Source organism: Phocoena sinus, chromosome 10 (assembly GCF_008692025.1).
Source record: "Phocoena sinus isolate mPhoSin1 chromosome 10, mPhoSin1.pri, whole genome shotgun sequence".
Lineage (NCBI taxonomy): Eukaryota > Metazoa > Chordata > Mammalia > Artiodactyla > Phocoenidae > Phocoena > Phocoena sinus.
The window spans coordinates 93,989,081-94,016,671 of record NC_045772.1 but is presented as its reverse complement, the minus strand read 5'-3'; the positions used below and the strand labels follow the sequence as shown (position 1 = coordinate 94,016,671).

At 47.2% G+C, this 27,591-nt stretch overlaps 1 protein-coding gene across 1 annotated transcript; it reads left to right on the top strand.

The window, feature by feature from the left end:
- Positions 1–1,354: 1,354 nt before the first annotated feature.
- Positions 1,355–26,806, top strand: BCL2L14 (BCL2 like 14). The gene is made up of 6 exons (XM_032647011.1): positions 1,355–1,563; positions 12,509–12,954; positions 17,031–17,198; positions 19,191–19,261; positions 21,849–22,115; positions 26,389–26,806. Exons 2-6 carry the CDS (start codon positions 12,516–12,518, stop codon positions 26,425–26,427), a joined length of 984 nt encoding a protein of 327 aa, XP_032502902.1. The 5' UTR covers positions 1,355–1,563; positions 12,509–12,515; the 3' UTR covers positions 26,428–26,806.
- The last annotated feature ends 785 nt before the right edge of the window (positions 26,807–27,591 follow it).

Here is a 27,591-nt window from a genome sequence, read left to right as displayed (position 1 = left end):
TTCCCCGACCAGGGACTGAACCCATGCCCTTGACAGTGAAAACGCAGAGTCCCAACCACTGGACCGCCAGGGAGTTCCCACAATGTGTATTTTTAGGATCAGGAGAAAAGTGGGTTTTGTTTTGTCTTTTAATATATAACATGTATTGAGTCCTGTCTCTTATGTGCCAGCTTGTTGAGTGTGGGAGATGCAAAGCTGGATGATTAAAGGACATTCTCTGTCTTCAGTGAGCCTGACTACTTGCGCCGACTGCCCCTTTCTTGTGTTTATATACTTACCTGCGAAGACCTCGCGAGATTCTAAAGGGTTTCTGCCCCCAGTGTCATTAAGTTATGTAGCTCTGAACTCCAGTAACAACTGTAGTCCAAACTATGCGATTTAGCTGTGATTATATGTATTTGTTGGTTCTTAAAATTGTTTCAAATGAATGTATCTCTTCTTCCGAAAAAAGACTGTAAGTTTTTTTTTGAAGACAAAACAGTCTTAATATTTCTTTAATATCCCTCAAGTTGACTAGACTGGTATTCGTTATGAGCAATAAATATGAGTTTGCTGGTTAAAATTCACTTCGCGTCACCAACGAACTAACGTTCCCATAACTGCCATTATGTGTCTCTCATGGATCTGTTTACCTAGTATTTAAATGGCCAGTTCTTCCCCCACTTTTATGAAATTAGCCTTAATTCCCCTTTCACCATGCACACTTCCTTCATCTTCACATTTTGACTAGCCAGCGCTCATGGTTTTATGAGCATAAGTGTCTGTTTCAGTTAAGAATCTGGATAGACCGCAAAATCATGTTTCTTCTTTCCTATACATAGGGAATTCTATCCCTAAAATTGTGACATATGGTCTTTAAATGAGTTTTTGTGGCTTTTACTATGGCTGGGGTTACATTCCGTTTTGAAAGCTTTTCCCGTGGTTCCATCTGAATACAATCTTTGAATCTCATGGGAGAGGTAACACTGATATAGTGTGAAGCCAGAAAAACTAAGATTTGGATCTCAGCTCACTGATGGGGGGACCACTTCCGCACCAATACCTTACCTCTCTGAGCCTCAGTTTCCTTGTATGGAAAATGGGAATCATAACACCTGCCCCTTGATGTGAAGATTAAACACGTGTGCCACGCCTGCCACAGAGGTGATCAGTAAACATTCGCTAAACCGATGAAAGGGAAAGAAAGTAAAGTACTATCAGGAAAATACCCTCATAACTGTGTCTGTCCCAAAGGGCAGTGAGAGTCCCCCGTAAAGGATGCAGAACTCCTCTGAGAGTCAAATTACTCGGGCAAAGGTCAGCCCCTCCTTCAGTTGAAAAGCTGGGGGCAGGGCTTAACAAGGAAGTGCCTCCCTTCCCTAAGCCTCCTTCCAGCCTTAGTCCCAACCTGAAGAGGCTACACCCGGGTGGAGTCTTACATCACAAGAGCCTTCCAAAATGAGAAGTCAAGAAGACTTGGCCAAAGTTTCCTCTTAAGTTTCGTGGAGAGAGACTCAGGTATAGAAATATCCTTCCTGCCACCTGACCCGAAGCAGGAGAAACTGCTGACAGCTTGGAGACCAGGTAATACTGGGAGACACCAGTCTTCACGTTCAGCCTTCCCAGCAGGACACAGGGGACTTCAGTCCTGGTTTTGCTAATGAGGCAATCTAACGGGGGTTCGTAAACCTAACGTTTACGGCATTTATTTAAAAGTTCTGATCATGTAAGTCTCAGGAAGCAAAACTAACAATCTAAAACTGAAAGCTAGCATCTGCTTTATTAGGGGTTTCCAGAAAAGGGAGAAGTATTTAGGTTTCCCTTTCATTTCTCCTTTGCTCCAGAAGGTTTGGGAGGGTTAAGAATACGTAACTGGCCAAATCATTGTTAACATTATGCAGGTCTGTCTCATTGAGTGTGTAGCAAGGTATGTGATAGTGTGACAGAAACCCATTGAAATGCCAGCTACCTCCCCCAGAGCAGAAATGGGCTGAGGACAAGAGTCCCTGGCTTTGAGCCCTGAGTACCTGTGGGCACTTGGGCACAAGATCTAGTCCCGGCAGACCCCCTAGAGACTTCCTTGAGTACAGGGCTCAGGTGAAATGGGGAATACCCGCCCCCCCTCAGGAGGCTCCCTCCTCAGTTCCCTGCATGCTCTGTTCTATAATCATCAGAGCCTGAGTCTTTGTGTTTAATTAATAAGACCTGAGGCTCTCTCTGTTTAGCTTCTATTGTAGGAATTTAACACGTTTTACCTCATTCCTCATTTTCACCCTTAGGATTAAAAACCACAGGGGAGGAGGGATGAAGACACCATAAGGTGAAGTTCAGGGAAGGAAGGGGAAGGGGTGGACCGCCTCTGAAGGGCGTAAGGGGGCAGAGGGTGCAGAAGGAGAGGCCCAAGGCAACCGGACAAAACTCAGCTCAAAATCTGGCCTGGGAACATCCCTCTGGGATGAGTGTCCTCACCCATGTCTTACACTCGGGCCTTGTCTGTGTGTCCAGAGTGATGGAAGTCAGCTCTCTGGCAGAGCCTGTTGCTAACGGGTCCTCCACGCCCCTCCCCCCCGCCCCGGGACAGGCCGGAGCAGAGTTCCGTCCAGGGCAGAGTTCCGTCCAGCTTCCTGGGGCCCTGGTGGCCACAGCCTCTGTGCATCGAGGGCTGTTTGCTCCGTGACCTGACACAGGAAGGTAAGGAAAATCTAACCTCCACCGATGAATCCAGAACTAGAAAAATCCCTCAAGTGTGTCCTGTGATCTTGGAGGTCAGACGCTGTTCTGCAGGCCAAGCAGCGCTGCTCCGCGGTGCTCCCAGGAGACTAGCCACCAGGGACTCCGAGGGCTTTGGCCATTTAGGGGGTTGGGGGGAAGAAACGCTTCGAGAGGGCAGAGAGGCCAAAAAAGACACTGTGAAACCTTGCTTTCGGGGAGTAGGTCTGTGAGAGTTTGCTGTAGATATGCAAGAGGGTATGTAAATACTGGATCCAAAGGGTAGGGCTGTGTGCACTGAGTCACTGAATTACAATGAGCCTCACAGGGCTTATTCTGGAGCTAATTTTCCACTCCAGGCTCTGAACCTACATTCTGGGGCCTCACCCAGGGCTTCATTTCCATCAACATAAGCATAAAACTTACCTGTACGTTTCCATTAACTCAGAAGTTGGGCTGCTTCTACTTTGAACCCGAACAGCTGAGAGCAGAAGGGCTGCAGTGGTAATAAAGTAACTCACTGCTGCTTCAAAATAAGACGTCGTTATCAATTTAACAGCTCTCCCGTCATTCCCGGTGAGGATGAGTAGGGAAAACACCCTACGCTTGTCAAGTGCCTTGAAAGTGTCTGAACTCATCCTTGGACGCAGCTGCAAGCGCTCGCCGGGGCTGGTCAAGGTCCCCTCGGTCCCGGGGGCTGCCTGAGCACTGCCCTGTCCTCTGCTTCTCTCTCACCCTTGGCCTTATCTCCTGGTTGGGCCCTCAGCTCCTTTCTAGCCTGGGAGACGGCAAAAATCTCTTCTTTCACGAAGTGGAAGTGCTGTGTGCTCCATCTTCACCTCTGTTTTCCCCCCTTTTCGAATGTTGCTCCTGAATCAGCAATGAGCAAACTCGTTTCTTTTTTTTCTCTTTTCTCTTTTTTTTTTGCGGTACGCGGGCCTCTCACTGTTGCGACCTCTCCCGTTGCGGGCACAGGCTCCGCAAGCTCAGCGGCCATGGCTTACGGGCCCAGCCGCTCCGCGGCACGTGGGATCCTCCAGGACCGGGGCACGAACCCGCGTCCCCCGCATCGGCAGGCGGACTCTCAACCACTGCGCCACCAAGGAAGCCCAGCAAACTCGTTTCTTAAAGAAGTCGGACCCTTCCTCTCTCTCCAAGAGCAGCGCCCCCGCCCCCCCCCCCCACACCTATACACACAATTTTAAAGTCTTCACACTGCATTAAAAAGGTTTGGTTGGTTGGGTTGGCTTTAACCGACACGGTTTCTTCGGAGCGTAGTCCTGTGGCTGGGAGAGGGCTCCCCCGCTACCAATGCAACGGCTCCTGGAGGACCCGCAGGTACCTCCTGCCTACGGGGCGCCCTGAGCTGCCCAACTCCAAAGGATGCTCGGAATTAAAACCCGCCTAAACGCCCTTCCGGCGCTGCTCTCGGCCTGGGCTCGGCCACTTCCACGCCGCGTGGGCGGCGCCCGAGTCCCGACCGCGTGTCCCGCTCTTTCTCTCGTGTGACTCAGGTCGCTCAGGCTCCACCCTCGGTCCACTTTCCTCGCCTCCAAGAACCCGAGATCTCAGTTTTTCTAAGTGGCACCTTTTATTCACCGAGTTGCCAGGTATGCATAAAAATACAAGAGGCCCTGGCCCTGTTCGGTATGAGTTTCAGATAAACAACAGATACTGTGTTTTTGTGTAAGCATGTCCCATACAATACTTGGGACACACTTATACTAAAAAATTATTTGTTATTTACCTGACATTCAAATTGACTAGCTCTCCCATATTTCATCTGGCAGCTCTATATCATGTTTCTTTCATTCATCAAATATTTCCCGAGAGCTTATCAGGTGTCAGGCATTATATGAGGTGCTGGGAAAGCCAGCCAAGTCCCAGGCTTCATATCTTACAAGTATGTAGACTTTATGCACACATACCCATACACACATACTCTTTATCTCTCTCTCTCTCTCTCTATCTATATATATATATAAATATATAGTTTCCTATAGTCATATATATATTTGACATATGTTTACTATAGTCATATATATATGACTATAGTAAACTACAGGAAACAAGTGTGAATTTTGTGCTAAACCAAATATTTGCATGTCATTCGTTTTCTTAATTGCTGCTTTTGATGAATTTTCTTTTATAAACATATTAAACCTTACAAGAAAGGCAACCTATTAAAATAGTTGGGTTTTTTTTGGCTGCGCCGCAGGATGGCATGCGGGATCTTAGTTCCCCAGCCAGGGATCGATCCGCGCCCCCTGCAGTGGAGGCGTGGAGTATTAACCACTGGAATACCAGATTAAGTCCCCTATTTTTTTTTTTTTTTTTTTTTTGCGGTACGCGGCCCTCTCACTGTTGTGGCCTCTCCCGTTGCGGAGCACAGGCTCCGGATGCGCAGGCTCAGCGCCCATGGCTCACGGGACTAGCCGCTCTGCGGCATGTGGGATCTTCCCGGACCGGGGCATGAACCCGTGTCCCCTGCATCGGCAGGCGGACTCTCAACCACTGCGCCACCAGGGAAGCCCAGAAGTCCCCTATTTTAATGAATAAAGACGCTAATATTTATTGAGCATTTAACATCTACCACGCACTACTTTAAGTGATTTACACGTGCTAATTTTTTTTTTGCCCACATACCTATGTGATGGGGGGAGGGTTTTTTTATGGGTTTTAAAAAAATTTTTTATTGAGGTTTAGTTGATGTATAATATTACATAAGCTTCAGATGTATAACCTAGTTATTCACAATTTTTAAAGGTTATACTCCAGTTATAGTTATTATAAAATAATGGCTATATTCCTTGTGCTGTACAATATATCCTTGTGGCTTATTTATTTTATACCTAATAGTTTGTACCTCTTAATCCCCTACCCCAATCTTGCCCCTTCCCCTTTTCCCCTCCCCACTGGTAGCCACTAGTTTCTTCTCTATATTTGTGAGTCTGTTCCTTTTTTGTTATATTCATTAGTTTGTTGCATTTTTAAGATTCCACATATAAGTGGTATCATACACTATTTGTCTTTCTCTGTCTGACTTATTTCACTTAGTATAATATCCTCCAAGCTGTTGCAAATGGCCAAATTTCATCCTTTTTTATGACTGAGTAGTATTCCATTGTGTGTGTCTGTGTGTGTGTGTGTGTGTGTGTGTGTGTGTGTGTGTGTGGTATGTGTAGTACACATACATTTACGTAGTACACATACATTTATCCATTCATCTGTTGATGGACACTTAGTTTGCTTCCATATGTTGGCAGCTGTAAATAATGCTGCTATGAACATTGTGGTGCATGCATCTTTTTGAATTAGTGTTCTTGGTTTTTTCAGATATATACCCAGCAAGGCAATTGCTGGGTCATATGGTAGATCTATTTTTAGTTTTTTGAGAAACCTCCATACTGTTTTCCACAGTGGCTGCACCAATTTACATTCACACCAACAGTGTATGAGAGTTCCCTTTTCTTGACATCCTCGCCAACTTACGTTATTTGTAGACTTTTTGAAGATAGCCACTCTGACAGGTAAGAGGTCGTATCTCATTGTGGTTTTGATTTGCATTTCTCTGATGATAACGATGTTGAGCATCTTTTCATGTGCCTGTTGGCCATCTGTATTTCTTCTTTGGAAAAATGTCTATTCAGGTCTTCTGTCCACTTTTTAATTGGGTTGTTTGTTTTTTTGATATTGAGTTGAAATGAGCTGTTAATTCTGTATGGGACTCTCTGCACTTCCTGGACTAGGATGTCTGTTTCCTTTCCCAGAGTAGGGAAGTTTTCAGCTATTATACCTTCAAATACTTTCTCAGCCACTTTCTCTCTCTCTTCTCCATCTGGGACCCCTATAATGAAAATACTTGTGTGCTTGACGCTATCCCAGAGGTCTCTTAAACTGTCCTCATTTCTTTTCATTTTCTTTTCTTCTGTTCAGCATCAGTGATTTCCACTACTCTGTCTTCCAGCTTGCTGATCCATTCCTCTGTATCATCTAGTCTCCTGCTGGTTCCTTCTAGTGTATTTTTCATTTCAGTTATCGTATTCTTCATCTCTGTTTGGGTCTTTATATTTTCTCTTTGTCAAAAACTTCTAACTTCTCGCTCTCCATCCATTCTTCTCCCGAGTTCTTTAATTATCTTTATGATCACTACCCGGAACTCTTGCTTGGATAGATTGCCTATCTCCACGTCACTTGGTTCTTCTGGGACTTTATCATTCCTTTGTTTGGAAAATGTTCCTCTGTTGCCTCAGTTTGCCTAACTTGCTGTTTTTATTTCTCTGTATCTGGTAGGTTGGTTACATTTCCTGATCTTGGAGAAGTGGCCTTGTGAAGGAGACGTCCTCCACATCCCATCAGTGCACTCCCTTTTCATCACTAGAGCTATATGCTCCAGGGGTGCCCCCTGTGTGGGTTGCATGGGCCCTTCTGTTGTGTGGGATGACTACTGTGGGTGGTCTTGTAGGCTTGGTTGGCCCCTGGTCCAGTTGGATGCCAGGCCCTACCTTGTGCGGAGGCTGCCAGCTGCTGGTTGGCGGGGCCAGGTCACAAGGTGGCTGACTGCAGAACCCCAGGGTGGGAAGGGGGCAGGGCTAAGGCTGAATTACTGGAGGATGGAGTCAGGGTCCAGGAGACCCTGGGGCTATTGCCTTCCCATTGATGGGTGAAACAATGTCCTGGGGCTAGTGCCGGCCTACTGGTAGGCAGAGTCAAGTCCTGGGGTCTGGTTGTAGGACCCAGGGGTCCTAGACCTGGTGGATGGGCCCAGTTCCTGACACAGTTGGCTGCAGGGTCCGGGGTGTCCCAAAGCTTGCATTGGCCTGTTAGTGGGTAGGGCCAGGGCCCAGCTAGTTCCAGGGCTGGTGCTGGCCTCCTAGTGTGTGGGCTGTGTCCACAGCCTGCAAGGCTGTGGTTGTGTTGTGGCTGGTGTCTGCCCACTGGCGGGTGAGGCTGGTCCTGAGGTTAGAGCAGGCTCGCTGGAGGGTAGGGTCAGGGCCCAGGGGGTTGTGGGGTCTCTGGCTGGAAAGCCCTGAGGATCCTGGGTCTAGTGCCTGCGCACTGGTGTATGGGGCGGGGTCCCGGGCCCTCTGGTGGGCAGGGCTGTGTCCAGGGGCAGCTGTGGACTCAGGGGGTCTTAAGGCAGCCTGTCTGCTGATGGATGGCACTGTGTGTATGCCCACTTAGTGGCTCTGCCTGAGGTGTCCCAGCCCTGGCGCCTACAGGGTGCTGGGCCGCTGCGAGGCTAATCCCTGAGGCTAATAAGCTAGAGGGAGGATTCCAGAATGGGGCGGGCCAGCACCAACATCCAGATAGTAGAAGGAACTCTAAGAACAGCTGCCACCAGTGTCCATGTCCCCAGGGTGAGCGGCAGACGCCTCCTGCCTCTCCAGGAGACTCTCCAAACTCAGTAGGTACGTCTGACCCAGGCTCCTTTCCAATGACAGCTTCTGCTCTGGGTCCAGAGCGTGTGAGGTTTTGTGCGTGTCCTTTAAGAGCAAAGTCTCTGTTTGCCCTAGCCGTCTGGCTCTCCCAAAAGTAAGCCCCTCTGGCCTTCAAAGCCAAATGCTCTGGGGACTCATCTTCTCAGCACAAGGCCCCCAGGAGGGAAGGCCCCAGACCTCTCACTCCTTTGGAGAGCCTCTGCAGCTGTAATTATTCTCTCATTTGTGGGCCACCCACCCAGGGCTATGGCACTTGACTCTATCACAACCTTGCCCCTCCGGCTCGTTTTGCTGTGGTTCCTTCTTTCTATCTTTAGTTGTTGAAGATCTTTTCTGGTAGGTTCTGGTCTTTTTTATCGAGGGTTGTTTGGCAAATAGTTGTGATTTTGGTGTGCCCATGAGAGGAGGTGACCTCAGGGTCTTTGTACTCCACCATCTTGGCTGATCTCCTGCCAGGGTTGTTGTTTTGTTTTGTTTTGTTTTACCCCATTTTACAGATGAAAAAAATGAAGGCAGAAATAAATTAAGGTATGTAGCCTGTCACACAGCTAGTAAGCCGATGACCCAGGATTTGAACCAGGTTATCCGTCTCAAGTTAGACGATATGAATCGCATCTTGTAAATGGAAAAACTACACCTCATTGGAGGCCACATGACTTGCCTCAGCCCCCTTGCCAATAAGTATGAAAAGCAGCTCTTCAACCGCCTTTTCACCCCACATGCTACACTCTCCCCGTTACGCCACCCAAAAACCCCTTGCAACTTCTCTAGAACAGTGTGGCCGGCCGTAAGTGGGTTTCATAAATATTTTTTTAAATCAAATACTTGTTCAAACACTTAAATGCTATTCTGAATGCTTTACAAATATTAACTCATTTAATCTTTGTAACAGAAGGAAACGTACTACTCTCATCCCCATTTTATTATTTATTTTTTAAAGATTTTTTTTGACGTGGACCATTTTCAAAGTCTTTATTGAATTTGCTACAATATTGCTTCTGTTGTTTCTATGTTTTGGTTTTTTTGGCCACGAGTCATGTGGGATCTTAGCTCCCTGACCAGGGATCGAACCTGTACCCCCTGCATTGGAAGGCGAAATCTTAACCACTGGACTGCCAGGGAAGTCCCTTTGTCCCCATTTTAAACATGAGGAAACTAAAGCCTGGAGAGTATGTCACATAACTGCTAACGGCAGAGCCAGGATTGGAACCCAGACAGTGTCTCAGAATAGGAAAAAGTCCACAGTTCATCGCCAAGTGCCTTTCTGCCCCAGGCATTACTGTAGGAGCTGGGCACCCAGCAGAGAAAAAATAGCACATCAACATGCCTGTCCTCCCGGCACTTACATTCCATTGTGGAAAAGAGCATGAAGTCTAGATAAATTGGAAGACCTGGGAAGGATCCTCATGGGTGTGACTGAAACTGGGCACCAAGAGGGGAAGAATGGTTGACCTGTGAGAATGGGACGAGGAGGGGGGCGCAGGCAGAGCGAGGTGAGGGCGGAGATGCTGAAGTGATTCCAGACAGCAGAAAGTTCCCTGCAGTGCACAATGGGCGCGTGAAATCGGGAGTAGGTGAGGGAAGGAAGACAGTCCAAGCCCCAGAATAGGACAGGCGTGTGACGAAAGGGAGGGAGGAGGACCCAGTGGCAGTGACGCCCCTCAAGCACTGCTCACGCTTAGTCGCCCGAGGCAGGCCTGGGGGGCTTTGGAGTCGTGCAGCTATATCTGTGTGTGCAGTAGGTGTCTCAGGTTTTGCAGCCCTGCCCTTGGCCACCCTGGCAGATCACTTCTGCCCCCTCCATCTGTACCTGATGTTCTGGCACAACCCCTGCATCTCCCGCCTGGCATCACTTCCAACAGAACTGCTTTCTCGAGGCTTGGCCACAGAGCGCTTCCTGGATGAGCAGCTTCCTATCATCCAGTGTGAGGCTCTTCCAAAAAAAGATAGGAAACAACGATAGAAACAGGACGCCTCATCGGCAGGCCTGCAGGGGAGATGTCTCAGCCCTCACACCTCCTTCCAATAGTAATAGAGTCAGAGGGGAAAGGTAGAGAACATTTGCTGTGAAATCAGAGGACCAAAAGAATTGCGAGACTTGCCCAAGCACTTTGCAAGTTGTAAACTGAGCCAACCCTGGACCATCGGCCTCCAGGCACACAGTCAAATTGATCTGAACCACGTCACAATGCCTCAAACCCCATCTGTGGTCACTGTCCCAATTCTTTTATTTTTTTTGAATTTTGCCTTTTTTTTTTAAAATTTATTTATTTATTTTTGGCTGTGCTGGGTCTTCTTTCTGTGCGTGGGCTTTTTCTAGTGTGGCGAGCAGGGGCCACTCCTCATCGCGGTGCGCGGGCCTCTCACTATCGAGGCCTCTCTTGTTGCAGAGCACAGGCTCCAGACGCGCAGGCTCAGTAGTTGTGGCGCACGGGCTTAGTTGCTCCGCGGCATGTGGGATCTTCCCAGACCAGGGCTCTAACCCGTGTCCCCTGCATTGGCAGGCAGATTCTCAACCACTGCGCCACCAGGGAAGCCCCCAATTCTTTATCAGTTGGTCATGGTGTGAGAGGGGACAGTGGAAAGAAAAGGAGAGACATGCCAGCCGATCCCATTAATATCACTACAGCTATTTATTATCACACCAGCTCACATGCCAAAAAACACTCTTAAAGTTGGACCATTAAGGGAAGGGTCCATGATTAAGAGCCACATCAAGGACCCAGTCAGAGGGCCTGGGGTGACAGTTGTACTAAAAAAAAAAAAAAAAAAATAGCTACCGTTTTTGAGCCAGGTTCTGTGTTGGGGTTTCTCATGCATTACATTGTACCCTCACAATACCCCTGCAAGATGACTATTATTATTTTCAATTTACCTGAAGGAAGCTCAGGTTCAGAGAGGTGAAGTAACTTGCCCCAGGTCACACAGCTAGTCGGTGGTATGGCCAGGATTTGAACTCAGGACTGTTAGACTGAGAAGCCCAAGCTGGTTTCCAGCACACGCACTGTCTGTGAAATTTTAATCCGATGACGGCTGGTAGATCTGGGCTCTCTGGCATCTGGGACAAAAAGGAAATCATAGTCCTTAAGATACAACCAAAGAAAGCAAAGTAGATCAGAAAGAAATGATTTCCTAGCAGACAACCATTTAAGGAATTATTTCATGAGAGCTTAAATTGAACACAATCAGTTAATTACATCTATCTGGTTATTCATATGGAAATAAAGATGAAACTTCCATCCCCGTCATTTTAGTGCTGGTACTGATCTTTCTAAAACATGTCTGTGGTCACATCACTCTCCCGCTCCAGACTTTGAAAAGCTCTCCATTGCTTCCATCAGTGTGCTTCAAACTTGTAAAAAAAAAAAGGATTTTTTTCTTCAGATAAAATCTTACATGGAATGCTAAATATGGCAAGGAATAGAAGCAAACCTTTCCAAGCGAAATCAGTGAGTAAAGGAAGAATGGAGAGAGGCCAGGGAGGGCCAGGGACCCCAGACAGTTCCCTCCCCTGAGCTGGCCTCTCCCCTTGCCCAGCTACCCTCTCCCAAGAAGACTATTTTTTCTTTTGCGGTACGCGGGCCTCTCACTGTTGTGGCCTCTCCCGCTGTGGAGCACAGGCTCTGGACACGCAGGCTCAGCGGCCATGGCTCACGGGCCCAGCCACTCCACGGCATGTGGGATCTTCCTGGACCGGGGCACGAACCCGTGTCCCCTGCATCGGCAGGCGGACTCTCAACCACTGCGCCACCAGGGAAGCCCCCAAGAAGACTTTTAACTGCCCTCCACAGTCTAGGGCCCCTTCTGAAATGTACTGATCTACCGACATGAGAAAATGCAAAGCTTTCAGTCTGACCTTCCAAGGCCCTCATCGCCTGGCCCTGACTGCCACTTCCCTGTGGTCCCTCCACATCCCTATAGACCCAGCTCTCCACAAAGCACAGGCTTATGCGCCACCAGATCTCTTTCCACTCTTCAAACACATCCTAAATTCACCCAGAGCCTGCCCTCTGCCCAGCCTGTTCTAAGGCCCAGTTGCCAGCCACCCATCCAAACGCTTTCTTTCCTTCAAGGAGCCTGCACTCGCCCCCCATTCACAGCTGTCTTTCCTCCCCACCTCCCGCGCTGGCTCCTGCATCTCTGTTCGAGCTCCTAGCTCGCCCTCTTTGTCTGGAGTTATCTATGTACAAGTCTCATCTCTGTAAGACTGAACTTTCAGAACAAACCTTGGCTTTTCCAACTCTGATGACCCCCTGCCCCCCAGCACAAAGAGAATAGGTACTGAATAAATGCTTATCGAGTTTCACCCCATCTCTCCCAACCTACAAAGAGTAGGTGGCTCCCAGGTAGACGGACGCGTGTGGACTTTGTCGTTGCAGCCCTGCCATGTGCACCAGTAGCGCCTGCGACCTGGAGGAGATCCCCCTGGATGATGATGACCCAGACAGCATGGAATTCAAAATCCTGGAGTTCTACGTCAAACACCACGTCTTCAAGAACACTTCTGCTGTCTTCTCACGAAAGCTCCCGAGAACAAGAAGTTTGTCCCAGAGAGGACCAGAGAGTTGGCCGGCAAACAAAGCATGGACACAGGGACCGTGGACTTGCAGAAATTCCCAATCCACGGAGAAGGCCATAAACGTTGCCAAGAAAAAGTCGTCTTGGAGAACACTCTTTGGAGTAGCAGAGAAGGAGGAGGACTCTCAGAGCTCACCTCCGGAGATCCTCTTTGAGCTGCAAAGTCCGGTGGGACCTCAGAGTGGTCCTCACAGTCAGCAGTGGCCGAGGTCCCTCTCCAATGTGGAACAGCGCTTAGAGCGTGAAGGTAGGCTTTCGGGGATTCTTTCTCTCCCGCAGCCATGTGTTTCCCTTCTTTGTGCGCCTGGGGGTTCACCTCCTCCCAGCTGGTAATGGGGCCTTAGGCAAGGCACTCTTTGAACCTCAGCTTCCCAACCTATTAATACTCAATTCTAATTTCCCTGCTTTTCTCAAGACTGAAAAGAAAGGAAGAGGATAGCCGTGAAGGGTGACGGGACTGGTTTTCTGGCTCCACCGTCTATAAACTTGCTGCCCAAATCCCTAATCCTCAGTGCCACAGACCAATACAAGAGAAATAGCCCCAGCCGCGTTCAGGCTGCTCTTCCTCCTGAGGGAAGTCAACTCCCGTCTCTGGGCCTCTGTGTTTCCATCTGTACAATGGCCTCTGAAGGTGGATGGAAAGATCCGATAGCTGTACACAAAAATACTTTTCAAAGTACAAGCCACTCAAAAAACAACCAAGAAGAATTTTGACAAAATCTTCCTTCAGTGGTACAAAACACGTTGTATTGAACAAAACATTTTCATGAAAGGCTTTATCAGAATCGCCCTTCATCCACAAACCCTGGCATAACCATCTTCTTCCCCTCCAACAATACCTTGTGCCCAATGCCCAGATTTTAAAAGAAACCCCCCTCCTGCTGGGCTGATTGGCCCATGTAACTTGTCAATAATTAGTCAACAGGTGGCAGTAATGTCTCAATTTTTAAACATTGTGATGGCCGGCTTACTTGGAGAATCACCCCGCACAACGACAGCTTTAGATCATTCACTGTGATCAAGGAAACTTCCATTTCCTATCAGACTTATAGAATCTTAGGAGAGGGGAAGTTAGGGTCGGGATTACCTGGGGGAACTCCTCCTTCCCCCAGGGGTACAGCAGGCTTCTTCTACTGCGGGTGGTATCTGAGCTCTGGAGCAAACACAACAGTTTGGAGGCACCTCAATAGGCTTTTCTGCTTGTCCTGTTCTTTGGAGTTTGCCAGGAAACGGAAGATTTTACAGACTTTAACCTTCTGGCTTTCCTGAGAAAAATGACGTTCTGTATTTCAATATTACTGAAGTGTCATTTCACCTTTTTTATTTTCTAAAATTTCCATATCTCTGTGTAGATATCCCTACAAAAGTAGAAACGGTTACCTCCTAAAGAGGCTTAGCTTTAAGGATTTAAGCACAGTTGTTCCTCCCTTCTCACCTTCCTCTCTCCTTGCTTTCTTGTTTAGTTAATTATGTGGGTAGTTAGTTGGTTTTATGTTGGGTGTGACCCCAGAGGGACTCACGTTCTATTTCTATTCTGCCACATGTAAATCAGAGCTCAGCAGCTGGCGTCCCCTGGGTTCTTTTAACTGAAGGTCGCAATTTTAGCCTGTGCTACCATTTCCAGGACTCAGACACCAGGTTGGAGTGAGAACGATAAGGTTATGTCCCAAGACCAAAGTCTCATAGTAAGAGACCTTGGAATGTAGGAAAAATGAATGTCGATACCAATTTTAGGAACACCAACCCGGGTTTTTGTGTGAATCTTTTTTTCTCCACAGCTATGACTCGCTACAACTTCAATAACACAGAGATTATTTTTCTCTCCCCTAGAAGAAAACCACAGTTTGGCAGCCCAGGCTTGACCTACCAGTTCCACAATCTTTAAGGATTCCTATTCTGGCCATCCCTCAGCTAGTTGCTTCCAACCTCAAAGTCGCCTTAAAACCCAAGGTGGCTGTTGGGATTCCAGCCATCGTGTCTGCATTCCAAGCAGGAAGAAAGAGGAAGCAAGGGAAGGACAAAAGGGTATCTCCTTCCTAGATAATTCAGCTCCCTTTCAGAGAGCTTTCTTAAAACTGTACCCAACTTCTTACATCTCAGTGGCTACTCCTTACTGCAGACGAGGCTGGGAAATGTAGTGCTGTCAGCTTCCCCTGGCATCTCAGGGATCTGTTACTAAGGAAGAAAAAGAAAGTGGATACTGGGTAGGAAATAGCAGTCTCGACCATATGGAATTCTCTCGCAAATGCGCTGCCTCTTCTAACACAAATGCCTCAAGCCAAATGCCTTCCCCATCCCACTCTCCTGCTCTCCTTAATCCCACAATGAGCCCCCAGAATAAACTCAAAAGGATGGGCAGCCTTTCTGTTCTCTCTCCACACCCATCCGATGTTCCCTTGCCTATCAGATGGCACCAACTCTGATGAGAAGGGAATTTTTTTCCCCAGTTTTTTAAATTAAGGTATTAGAATGGGAATCTTAACGAGAGCTAATTCATCTGAGTCAAAATGAGGTTGCTTATAGTTTTTCCTGCACGTATTTCACCTGCATCCCTCCAGTCCGCAGAGACAGATACACATACACAGGTTAGTCAGCTTGGGAACCTCCACATCTGCTGGGGGCCTTGTGATTGCCCTGCCACGTGGCGGGGGCTGGGGAGCGACAACCTTGGGGGCCCTCATCTGCCTCCTTTGAGGGCAAGGTGGGCGCAGTGTGACTTCCGTGGAAGAGAGCGTGTTAATCACCCTGCAGGCCGCACAAGGTTGCAGAGAGGAAAGCACGTGGAAGCTTTCCTCTCCCGTCTCCTGCGGACACAAGGGAAGGCTCCCACCGGTTTTGGGATCCAGCCTCTTGCCACCTCCTTCCGGGGGTGGCCAGCATTCACGAGCAAGCCGGTTGGACTGCAGTAAGGTGATTTAAAAGTGGAAAGTACTTGTGGTTGGGTTATTAAAATGGGAAGGAAATGCGTTGATCCTTCTCCTTGACCTCTCCAATTTTTCTCTCTCTAACCCACTCCTGATCTGTTTTTGAACCCTATGGAGGGAGCACCATGAAAAATGTGGCTTTTTAAGGAAGCCATTATGCCTTTTTTTAAAGGAAGGCATTGTGGACAAAGTGTCAGTTCCCATGGCCTTTCAGTGAATGCCCTGGGGGGTGAAGGGAAAGCACCAGAGCTCCATGTGATGGGCGAATCCAGAGAGAGAGGTTCAGGAACCACTTCGGCAGCTCCTTAGGAGGTCAAACCCTGCCTTGCATGTGACACAATTCCTCCCCGGACCCAGGCCTTGCCTCTCTTATCTATCCTGATTGACAAGGTCCGGGTGTTCCCCTGGGCACACCAACCTTCTGGCCAAAACCCCCCTCTGTTACTTTCGTCAAGTCTTATGAATTAAATACTGTTGTTCTTAAACATTGCATGATACGACCGCTCCGTATCAAAGGCACAACTTGTACAAGCTTCTAAAAGTTAGAAGAACTTAGTGATGGATTAACAATGTCAATTTTACTCCCAAATAACTCAGCAGTACTGCCTGCCCTTCCAATCCGACCCCATCCCCTACCAGGGGCAAAGTCGACTTGTCCTTCACAGGCTATGACATTCAGGGGGCCAGTGCCATTTAAACCTTCATGTCCCCAAATGCTTTACCCTCTAGTTGCGTGTGCAAATGACATAAGGCTTTTCCTGGATTATAAACTCTTGAAGGTCGTGGGTTAGACTTTATGCATCCTTGTTTACCTATCAGCATTTTTCGCATGTTTCCCACTAGACGTGGAGGAGAGAGAAGACAAGTGACCATGCAAGCAAGGGGAGTTCAGTGTTCACTTGATAATGAGTCACGAATATGGCCTGAGAGCAGGGATATTTCTCTTTCCTCCGTGACAACCCCCAAAGGCTTGTCACACTGCTGAATGCCCTCCTATGCGCATAGGGGCCAGCTCTCCAAGATATAAAGGATGTCCAAAAAAAAAGAATAAAAATAAAAGCATAATGAGTATTCCCTCAAGCAAAGAACTAAGCACTCCCTTTTGTGTTTCCTCCCTTGCAAAGGGGCAAGGGGACCCTAATTTTGCAAGGCTTCAGAAAGAGGGTGCAGAGGGGCAATTGTTTCGAGGTGGCAATCACTCCTCTGTGAACTCCTCCTCCGTCCCAGCCTCTGCCAGGCAACTGCCAGTGATTTCTGAAGAATGGACTCCCCTCCATGCACACTCCCGGCCGCTTCCTTTCGCTCCAGGCTGGTGTTTTCATTTCGGGCAACTATGCATACCAATCAGCTAGACGAAGTTCTGGGAAGGGCCTGTCAGCACCATTTTGTCTTGTTTCAGCCGTGGACCCCAAAGTTGTTTCCATTGCCAACCGAGTTGCTGAAATCGTTTATTCCTGGCCGGCGCCAGAGCTCCAGAGCCAGGGAGGAAGCTTCAAGTCCAGAACGATTGTGGCACAGGGTCTCCAGCACCAGGGCTTCCAGCCTACAGCTGCAGGTGGGAAGACAGGTAAATCTCTTCTGAGTGTTTGCAGTGGGCTGCCTGTCTGCCAGGCAGAGGTCTACAGCATTTATGTACTTATACAGCTCAGGGCTCTGCAACTTAGGAATCTCTGCTAAGCTGGCCTCAGGGCACGACAGCAACATGCTGGAGGCACTGACCTTCTTTAGCTTGAGAGACCAGCCCAAGCCAAGGCGAGTGTGCCGGCAGCTGGAAGCAACAGGCCAAACTCACTGCTAAGTCCAAAGAAAAGTCTCCTACTGAGGGGCAGGAGGAAGCACAAAGCGTGCGCTCAACCTTGTCCACAGGGGGAAATGCATGTTAGATTTCATCATGTTAGCCACGGCCAAGGACCAGTGTACTCGAGCAAGTGCACAGGGTGTAGTTGGAGCGTCGCCCGGGGATTTATGATATTGCCTTGGGCTACTGTGAAAAAGCAGGGGGTTTTCAGGTACCAGGTCTGGGGCAAAACGTGAAGCAGAACTGAGAAGTAGTGATCAGACTGGGTCAGTTGTCACCAAACTGTACCAATAGGTAGGACTGTGGATCACATCCGACTTGCAGGAATTCTAGAGTTGAGGGAAGCAGGACCAAGTGCCACGGGAAGAGAAGTTCAGTCTGGCCATTCCCTCATTAATGACTATCCTGCCCGTGGTTCTCTTTCCCAAACTCCAGTGGACGATGAGGGTCCTAGCTGGCCCCTGAGTTTGCAGTACGCCAAAACAGAAGGCAGAAGATTTATCTGCAAAGGTGGTGGTGTCTCCCAAGCTCAGAAGCAAAGTGCTGTGCTGTTGGGACCACAAACTACCGAAGGGGCTCAGAGAGTGAGGCGCTGGGAAAGGACCCTTCTGACAGCAAAAAACAGTGTTCCAACTTTAAAGCTCTCTCATGTGTGCCTGGGCCTCGTAAAGCAATACCCCTAAACCAAGCAAAAGCTCAGGCTCTCATCCTTTGCGCGCATGAGAAATTCAGGCTGCTGTTCTAGCAACTTTCCTGGAGAGAGGCGGCAGCATCAGATTTAAAAACTACACGTGGGCGGTGGAAGCATGCAGTCCTTCTTTTCCCAGGTGACTTGGGTCTCAGACTTCCTACCACCTTGCCCTTCACTCAACCTTGTGGGATGTATTTCCTGGCCTCTCCTCCCCTCTCCCTCTGGGACAAACATGAGGACTCCATGACATCAGAGACTGCGCCATAAGGAAAAAGGGCCGTCTCTGTTTGGATTCCGCTCTATAGCAACGACTGTTTTCCTAATGTTGCATGTTAGCACATTTTGAGACAAGAAGAATCAGACTCCACCTTCCCTGTTCCAACACACACACCAACTGGAGCCACCTCTCTCTCTGTCTGCCATGTTAGCCTTTGGGGTGGGAGACCTTCTTCATTTTATTTACTTATACTCCACCTTGTTGTAAAGACACAGCACACAAAGTACACATTTTAGTAAGATAAATCAAATTTGAAAGATACTGTAAAAAGAAAACAGTAGGAAAATAGGTGGGTTTAGGAATGAGTTTAATTCCCCAAATGCAGGAAGACTATACCCCGCCCCCCCGCCCCTTAGGAGGCCACAGTTTGGCCCTACAGTTCCTAGCAGCTAACACAAAGGGGTAAGATGATCCAGTAGGGATTTATGGTGTCTATATGGAAAAAGCACCATATGCTCAGGACAAACCCAAAGACCGAGAGAAACTGCTCCTAAATATCTTTAGAGATAAGCTCATGTATCTTCAACAACATTTTTACAGTAAATAAAGTGATGAGTTTCACGGTGAGAACTGTGGGAGTGCTGGGGGAAGAAAGAGAGGAAAGGAGGGGACGGTGGGATAGGGTGTCTGGAATGGTTTGGGCCTGATCAGAAGAGGCAAGGTAAGATTTACTCTGCTGAGAATTATGAAGGGCATGTCTTCCTCAATCCCTAACCAGGCTACAAGCATTGTCCCTGGAAACATTTAAGATTGTTTTTTCTTAAAAGAAATAACTGGAATTTCCCCCTGGCAGACGGAAAAGACCAGATAATAGCCAGAATCGTTGAGCTGCTGAAATATTCGGGGGATCAGTTGGAAAGAGAGGTAGGGAGCTTCTTGAACTAACGAGTTTTCTTTCTGTGTCCGCGCGCTGGTACCCAAGAATGGAACTGTGCTGCTGCTTCTACTCCTTTTCAAAGTTCTGGTTTCCACTTAGTCCTAAATTTTATTTCCCTTGGACTCAAAACTCTTCATGCTGGCAGCATCTCAAAAATGAATCACTTTGGAAAACATAAGTAAACCTTCTGGAGCCTCCTTGGAATTTTTGGAAATGAAAAAAGTAACTTTGTTTTTGCAGGAAAAAGACACCAATAAATTAAAATTTGCTAAATAGAATTATGAATCTAGTTCCCCATGTAACTGATCCTCAGGGAAGTTTAGACTCTTGCATTTGCCCTGCAGCCTGGATATCTGTGTCCCACAGCTGCTCCAAGTCTGGAGTCTTGTCTGAAATCTCCCCCTAGAAAGGCCGGACTGTTCTCTCTCAGCAATTCGGCCAGGGGGCAGGTTAGTGTTAACTCGGAGAACTTTGAGTTTCCTGCCATTTAGAAGTTGAGACCAGTCCTTCCCATCAGGAACGTGTAGGAGTTACCTTCAGGTAAAGAGGTAGTGAGCAGGCCCCCCTGTAGTCAGGGCTTCTCAAGGGATCTTGTCCGTGTCTGCCGCCCACTGACGGCTGCATGGTCTCCAGCATCTGTGCATCAGGGGCTGGCCTGTGGACCCATTCCTTCGTTTGGCCAGGATCCACGGGGAGGAGTCAGGTCTGTGAGGACTCTGCAGGAGGGGGAAACAGCACTCACTGGCTAGCCAGCCAGCCCAGTCTCAGCATGCTCTGTGGCTCCTCGATGCCTTTGTCACAGGTGTGCCCAGAGGATGGTGACCAGGACGGGGAAGGGCAGGTGAGATGGTGCAGAATGAGAAACACTGAGGACCAAAGAAAAGAGAAGGGGGTATGGGAGCTTCTGGGCCACAGTACGGGGTGGACAGGGGTGCAGAGGAAGCAGAAAACAGAAGAGGGCACATGGTTTTAAGGACACCCCTGTGTTTCTCCAGAACTAACATTGATAGGAGTTACAGGGCAATTGATTTCTCCCCACTTTAAGAATGAACTTTCTAGCACTCAGTGCTGTCCATCGAAGCCAAGGGCTGCCTTGTGAAGAAATGATCTTCCTGTCTCTAGAAGAATTCCAAGTAGATGCCACTAACCAGCCCACAGTTCAGTACTTGAACTAGGAAGGATCTGACAGGTGTGCTCAAGGATTCCTTACAGCTCAAAGTTGCTGTGGCTCTCACGGCCGTCTCCTTCCCGGCCTCCCCCTGGGGCAGGGACTTGGCAGTAGGTCAGGGAGGCCAGGGACAGGCTCCTCCCACACCTCCCTGAGATGCCAGAAAGCCAGGTGCAACCCCAAGGGGCAGGGGGGCAGAGTGGGTACCTGTGGAAGGGGTTTCTTTCTGGCGTTTCATTCTTTTACTGTGCTGGCATGGTCCTGGATTCCAGCCGCCCGCTGGAGGTTTCGAGTCTACCTTCTTCCGCTGGGTCATGACTAAGAGGAGTCCATTCTTGGTGTCGAGGATGTCCCTGCTTCAGATTTATAATTCAAATAGGCCCCTGTGTCTCCTGGAAGTTGGGAGGAGGTGGGCTGGGCTCAGATAAAGGACACGGCTCCACTAAAAATCTTTATGTCGTATCTGACTCATCCCCAGAATACCCCTTTTAGAAACCATCTTGGTTGAAAACCTGCTCAGCTTATCATTCCTCAAGGACAGAACTAGTTGATTTTCAAATAAACATATAGCCCCTGATCATTGAGAAATTTCTGTTTTCACATGACAACCATCACTTTACAGACATTGCAAGGAAGGCCTTAGATGAGGATGATGTATGCTTTATGACACAAGCCCTGATTTTTCACAAGCAGAGGCAGGGACTTCCCTGGTGGTCCAGTGGTTAGGACTCTACATTTCCACTGCAGGGGGCACGGGTTCGATCCCTGGTCGGGGAACCAAGATCCCACATGCCTTGCGGCATGGCCAAAAAAAAGCATCTCGCATCTTGAAGCATCCTGGACAAATGCTAACACTTTGAGAGCACTTTCCGCCATGTTGAGCACAACATGTTTTACTCAATTACGCTGTAGTACAGGTACTGTCATCCCAGTATAGAGATGACAAAACTGAAACCGAGAGGTTAAGTTCTCCAAGATTGCACAGCTAGTAAGAGGTGTAGCAGGAGGGGTGGAGCCCAAAGACAGTGATTTCCAGGCTTCAGATTCTGCCCATTACACAATCTCTAACAAAGCACTTTGCACTGGGTCACAACCGTCCGTAGACTGTGAGCCCTTTGAGTGAGGGGCTGAGTCTTAATGGTCCACAGTACCACCTGTTGGGTACTCAGCACTCAGGAAACATCTGTTAAATGTCGAATGAATGGGCTGTTCAGTTTGTATTTGTCCCCATGAAAGAAATTCACAGAGAAGGTCCATGCCCGATCCGGTCCTGCAGGACATGGTACCACGATTGAGACCAGAATTGAGGGTTTTCCATTGGGTGTTTCAGTTGCCCAGTGTCGAGTGGGAGAGTTTGCCTGCCCGGGCCAGGCTGCTGTACTGACTGCTTCTCCTCTTGCACACAGTTGAAGAGAGACAAGGCTTTGATGAACAGCTTCCAGGGCGGGCTGTCCTACTCTGTTTTCAAGACCATCACAGACCAGTTCCTAAGCGGTGTGGACACCAGGGGAGAATCAGAGGTCAAAGCTCAGGGCTTTAAGGCTGCTCTTGCAATAGACGTCACGGCCAAGCTCACAGGCATCGACAGCCATCCCATGAACAGGGTGCTGGGCTTTGGAACCAAGTACCTGAAGGAGAACTTCTCGCCCTGGGTCCAGCAGCACGGTGGCTGGGTAAGTGCATCCTATTTAAAAATAAATCTTCCCAGAACTCAGAGGAGATGGGATGGAAAGGGGTTTTTTGGGTTTGTTTTTTTAAGTGAAGGGAACACATCTTTGAAGCGGTTCTCATGGGTTTCGGACACTTGAGTGGCAAGAGATTTACCCCATTGATGGGAACATATTTTTTTAGTGATTATCTTATCAATAAATATTTACTGAGCTCCCAAAGGGTATGTGGGGTATGTGTGTGGGGGGAGAGGGACTGGTCGGATATAACAGGAAATGAAGAGATGTTGATATAACATGTTTAGATAGACATAATTTCTGTTTTCACAAATTTTGCAGGCAGCGGAAGTCTAGCAGTGAGAAAAGGACAGGCAGATGGTTCCTTATTCTCTCAGATGCTGATGGGGTGTGGGTGTAATTCTCACACAGAGGTTCAGGACTTATGACATTTTGCCATTGTTGCTTGGACCCAGCCATTTTGACAGGGACATTTTGATAACTGAAGCAGTTAAATTTTCATCTATTTCTAGTTACCTGCTATCAGGCAAAACAGACCTCTCTACCCTGATTCCTCACCTCAACCCCTCTCCCATCCTTTTCCCTTGAGATTTCCTTAAAACTGCCATGTTCAAATGGCCTCATAACAGTAACCTTTTCAAAACGCTTTACCCCATCCAGAGCTCTAAATCTCAATACAGTTAAGTGCTCTACGTACGAACGAGTTCTGTTCTGAGAGTGTGTTTGTAAGTCCAACAAAGTTAGCCTAGGTACCCAGCTAACACAATCGGCTATATAGTACGGTACTGTAATAGGTTTATAATACTTTTCACACAAATAATACATGACACAAAAAATCAAGAAAGCATTTTGAATCTTACAGTCCAGTACCTTGAAAAGTACAGTAACACAGTGTAACAGCTGGCATCCAGGGGCTGGCGTCGAGTGACCAGGCAAGAAGAGTTACTGACTGGAGGAGGGAGAGGAGGTGGAGCTGAAGGATCCTCAGCAATAGGAGACGGAGGGCAAGCTGCACTTTCACTCATGCCCAACATTGATGGCACAGGTTCTGGTTCCTTGCTGGAACCAGATGCACGTTTGCATCTTTGAAAGTTCGCAACTTGAAGGTTCGTGTGTAGGGGACTTACTGTAGGCCTTGGGCATTTTTGTCTGTTCAAGCCCTTCTTAGGAGGACATACATTATCATTAGTCCTCTTTCCACTAGAATGGTCCAGGGGCCAGGAGGTTTGAGTCTGCTCTGGACATGGCCCTGGGGCCTCCAAACAGGCTTAGTGTCTTGGCTGCCAGACGGAAAGTACAGCTGATCATGCCTAAGGGGCTGAAGTGCCCGCCATGGTCTCCAGTGGCTACCCATTAAGCAACCCAGACTTCTGTTCTTTCCTATTTTCCACTTTTGCACCAGATATGATAGCCCTTAAATGGCTAATCTGAACAAGGCTCTTTCTAAATTCAAGCTGCCTTAACTCACGCTAAGGAGAGGACAGAATCCTCAACATCACTTCAGCTTTAACTGCTCTTCCTTCCAGAACCCCCTCAAGTCCCTCTTCTGCCCCAGAGCCCTTACGGACTACTCCGGCTCAAGACTCTTACCAGCCTCAGACCTTTTACAACACTTCACGTTTGCATTATGATTATATATAGGAAATTACCATCATTGTTGGTCTAGTTAATATATTTTTCCAGCGAGATTATAAGTATCAATTGGGCTTACAGGCCCATTCTCAAAAGTCTATTTAGTTAATTAATGTAGCTGAAACGTCATAAGTGTTCTATGAAAAACGGCATTTGTACACCAAAAGCAGAAGCGACAAAAGAAAAAATAAACTGGACTGCATCAAAATTAAAAATATTTCTGCTTCAAAGGATACCATCAAGAAGGTAAAGAGAAAACCCAGAGAATGGGAAAAAATATTTGCAAATTATATATCTGATAAGGGACTTGTATTCAGAATATGTAATAAATTCTTACAAGTCAACAATAAAAGACAAAAAACCCCGCAATTTTTTTAAATGGGCAAAATCGATTTGAATAGACATTTCTTCAAAGAAGATATACAAATGGCCAATAAGCACATGAAAAGATCCTTGCTTGCCATCTTCATTTCTACATTAGGGAAACGCAAGTCAAAACCACAATGAGATACCCGCTAGCATGGCTAAAATAAAAAAGACAAGTGTCAGTGAGGATGTGGAGAAATTTGAATCCTTATACATCGCTGGTTGCACTCTAAAATGGTCAAGCCCCTTTGGAAAACAATTTGGCAGCTCCCCAAAAGGTCTATACCCAAGAAAACTGAAAACAAGTGTTCACATAAAAACTTGTACGTGAATGTTCATAGCAGCATCATTAGTCATAATGGCCCTAAACTGGAAACAATGAAGAAGTTTATCCATGATGAATAATGAATGGAAAAACCAAATGTGGAATATCCATACAGTAGAATAGTATTTAGCCATAAAAAGGAATGAAGTATGGAAAGGTGGATGAACCTTGAAAACATCATGTACAAAGAAGTCAGACAGAAGGGCCATATATTGTATGATTCCATTTATATGAAATGTCCAGAATAGACAAATTCATAGAGACAGTGGTTTCCTAGGGCTTTGGGGAGAGAGAACGGGGTGTGACTGCTGACGGAACAGAGGTTCTTTTTGTGGTGATGAAGATGTTCTAAAATCAGATAGAAGTGATGGCTGCACAACTTCGTGAATATACTAAAAGCCACTGAATTATACACTTTAAGAGGTGAGTTTTAGGTATGTTTCAAAAAAATCTGTTATGAAAAACAGTGGTTCTGGGCTTCCCTGGTGGCGCAGTGGTTGAGAGTCCGCCTGCCGATGCAGGGGACGTGGGTTTGTGCCCCGGTCCGGGAGGATCCCACATGCCGCGGAGCGGCTGGGCCCGTGAGCCATGGCCGCTGAGCCTGCGCGTCCGGAGCGTGCGCTCCGCAGCGGGAGAGGCCACAACAGTGAGAGGCCCGCGCACCGCAAAAAAAAAACAAAAAAAACAAAAAAACAACAGTGGTTCTAATTCTAGTAAGCAAATAAAAAGAGGAAAGAAAAAAGAATATAAAAAGTTTTATTAGTTCTTACTTTGGTTGCTAGTGCTAGAGAGAAAAACAGTTCCAATCAGAGAAAACAGGTGGATTTTTTGGGGGTAGAAATAATAAAGGGAATTTTCAAAGCCTTTAGAATTTTGTGGCACTAGTTCTTTAGCACTTGTATTTTCAATTCAAAATGTATTAGTTCACTTTTCCAGGTCATCATAAATCTTAAGTCTTGGCCACAGTTAGGTTTAATTTGGAGCACGTAGCTAGAAATTAGGAGAGGGAAGAAAAAGAATAAGAGGGAAAGGACTCATTTTTTCCAAAGTTGCAGAGACAGAGTTGCAAAAAGTAAAGGATGCTGCTGAAAGAATATTTACGAGTTGATATGAACTATGAAAGTGTGGAGGCGGGTGGCTCAGTCTCCCTGAACAGGAAAGAGATGAATCTGGGTGGCAAGCCTTCCATTGCCCCAGGGATGTTAGTGGCTCTCTGGAGTGTCCTTGTAGTGTGGTGCGGAAGAAGAAAAACTATTGCTAGGCACACGTTTTCCAGGAGCTCAGGGTTCCTAATTATCTTAGTCGTCCACATTTCATAGAAGTGCATCTTATCTTCCCAATGGAACTGCAAATCTGTGAGGGCAGAATTATGTATTTCATGCCCCTTTTTCTCTCTCATAGTTTCCATTACTTTTACGTAAGTCATAGATGTTCAGCCAATACTTGTAGAATAATGAGTCGATCAAATGAATGAATAGCAATTCTATCCACAAAGCATGCCAAACAAGCCACCATTTGATTTTAATTTATTCCTTGGCCTTTTTGCTTTACTTGAAGCACCATTCACATCGTTACCCTGTGGTCCTGGCAACGTCACCCCTTCTACAGCACCTTGAAAGAAGAGGTTTGCAACCTCCATAGTCATCAACCTTTCAGAATCTACTCTTTCGAATTTAACCATAGAATCAAAGACTTTTCCCATCTAGCCAGTTAGCCCTGGGTGTGTAACGTAAGTCCTTAGCTGATAAAGTTTTCCTTTCAGGCATACCAAGGATGCCAGTCACCTTTCCAAACCCTCCCCCAACCTTAACGTGGTCTCCAGGCCTTGGGTCATGCCTGGGATAAGAAAGCAGAGTTAACAGGCAAATGTTTTCACTTCAACAGTGAATCAAACTTGGAATTTTAAGAATCTATTTCTCTTTTTCCCCCCCGCTCTAGGAAAATGTACTTGGGATATCACATGAAGAAGTAGACTGAAACATCAGAGGATCTGTAATCTGGAATACTCATGGTCGAACTCTGGTCTTGTGTACAGTCTTAGCACAGACTATGGGAGAAAACAAAAATGGACAAGGCAGATGGACCATCAAAATCTGCAAAACCATTATTCCTGCAAATCAAGAGGCATCAGGAGAGGCCTTGAAATCTCCCGCTCATAGAATCTAGTAGCATGGCCCTCGGCATCCATGTTTTCAGGTCTCCATTGAGTGTGTAAGGAAGTCTCGAAAGACAACTGGTAATTTTCCATTCAAATGCTTAGAACAGAAGCCATCACCCTGCCTCTGCCGGCCACTTTAGTGAAAGTGTGTGACAGATGTTTGTTGACCTCATGAAGGTGAAATGATAAACGGTGCATTTGCTTACTCTTTGGTTTCCAGTACTATTTATTTTTCAAACTTCACTTGAGATGGCCTGATAATGACATTGTTTCAAGCCTACCTTTAGGCCCATGTGGCTGTTCATGTTGGTGGACAGAGCTCAGAGACTCCTGAGTTTACTGCTGTATCCACTAGCCTGGGGAGAGACTGCCGTATCTGCTTTTTTTTTTTTTTTGCGGTAGGTGGGCCTCTCACTGTTGTGGCCTCTCCCGTTGCGGAGCGCAGGCTCAGCGGCCATGGCTCAGGGGCCCAGCTGCTCCGAGGCATGTGGGATCCTCCCAGACCGGGGCATGAACCCGTGTCCCCTGCATCGGCAGGCGGACTCTCAACCACTGTGCCACCAGGGAAGCCCCGTGTCTGCTTTTTGACTCACTTCTCTTGCAGAATTCTTTGGCAGTTTGAAAAACTTCCATTTGGAAGAAAACGACTATTCCTATCACCCTCAACTATCTCAGTGACCCCACCTCTACTTCTCGAGGTTTCTAGGCCTTTGTTATTTTTTGCGGTAGTGATTAGTGGTTGGTAAAATAAATATGCGGAAAGATAACTGTCAAAAGAGTATGTTTATGGTTAAAATAAACAGTAAGTAAGAGTATATGATTTCTGTGAGGATCATATAAGTTAATTTATATCAAGCGCTTAGAACAGTGCTTGGTATTTAGCGCTGTATTCACTTATGTCCACTATTATGTGCTAAGCTGAAAACTTCCTTTGCTTTCAAAGCAGTCACTAATAGTTTTTCTGAAATTGATACTGTTCAGAA

Coding starts and splice junctions, on each gene's coding strand:
- BCL2L14 (XM_032647011.1), top strand. CDS start 12,516: ATGTGCACCAGTAGCGCCTGCGACCTGGAGGAGATCCCCCTGGATGAT. Junction 12,955..17,030: donor ACAGCGCTTAGAGCGTGAAG/GTAGGCTTTCGG, acceptor GTCTTGTTTCAG/CCGTGGACCCCAAAGTTGTT. Junction 22,116..26,388: donor TCCAGCAGCACGGTGGCTGG/GTAAGTGCATCC, acceptor CCCCCGCTCTAG/GAAAATGTACTTGGGATATC.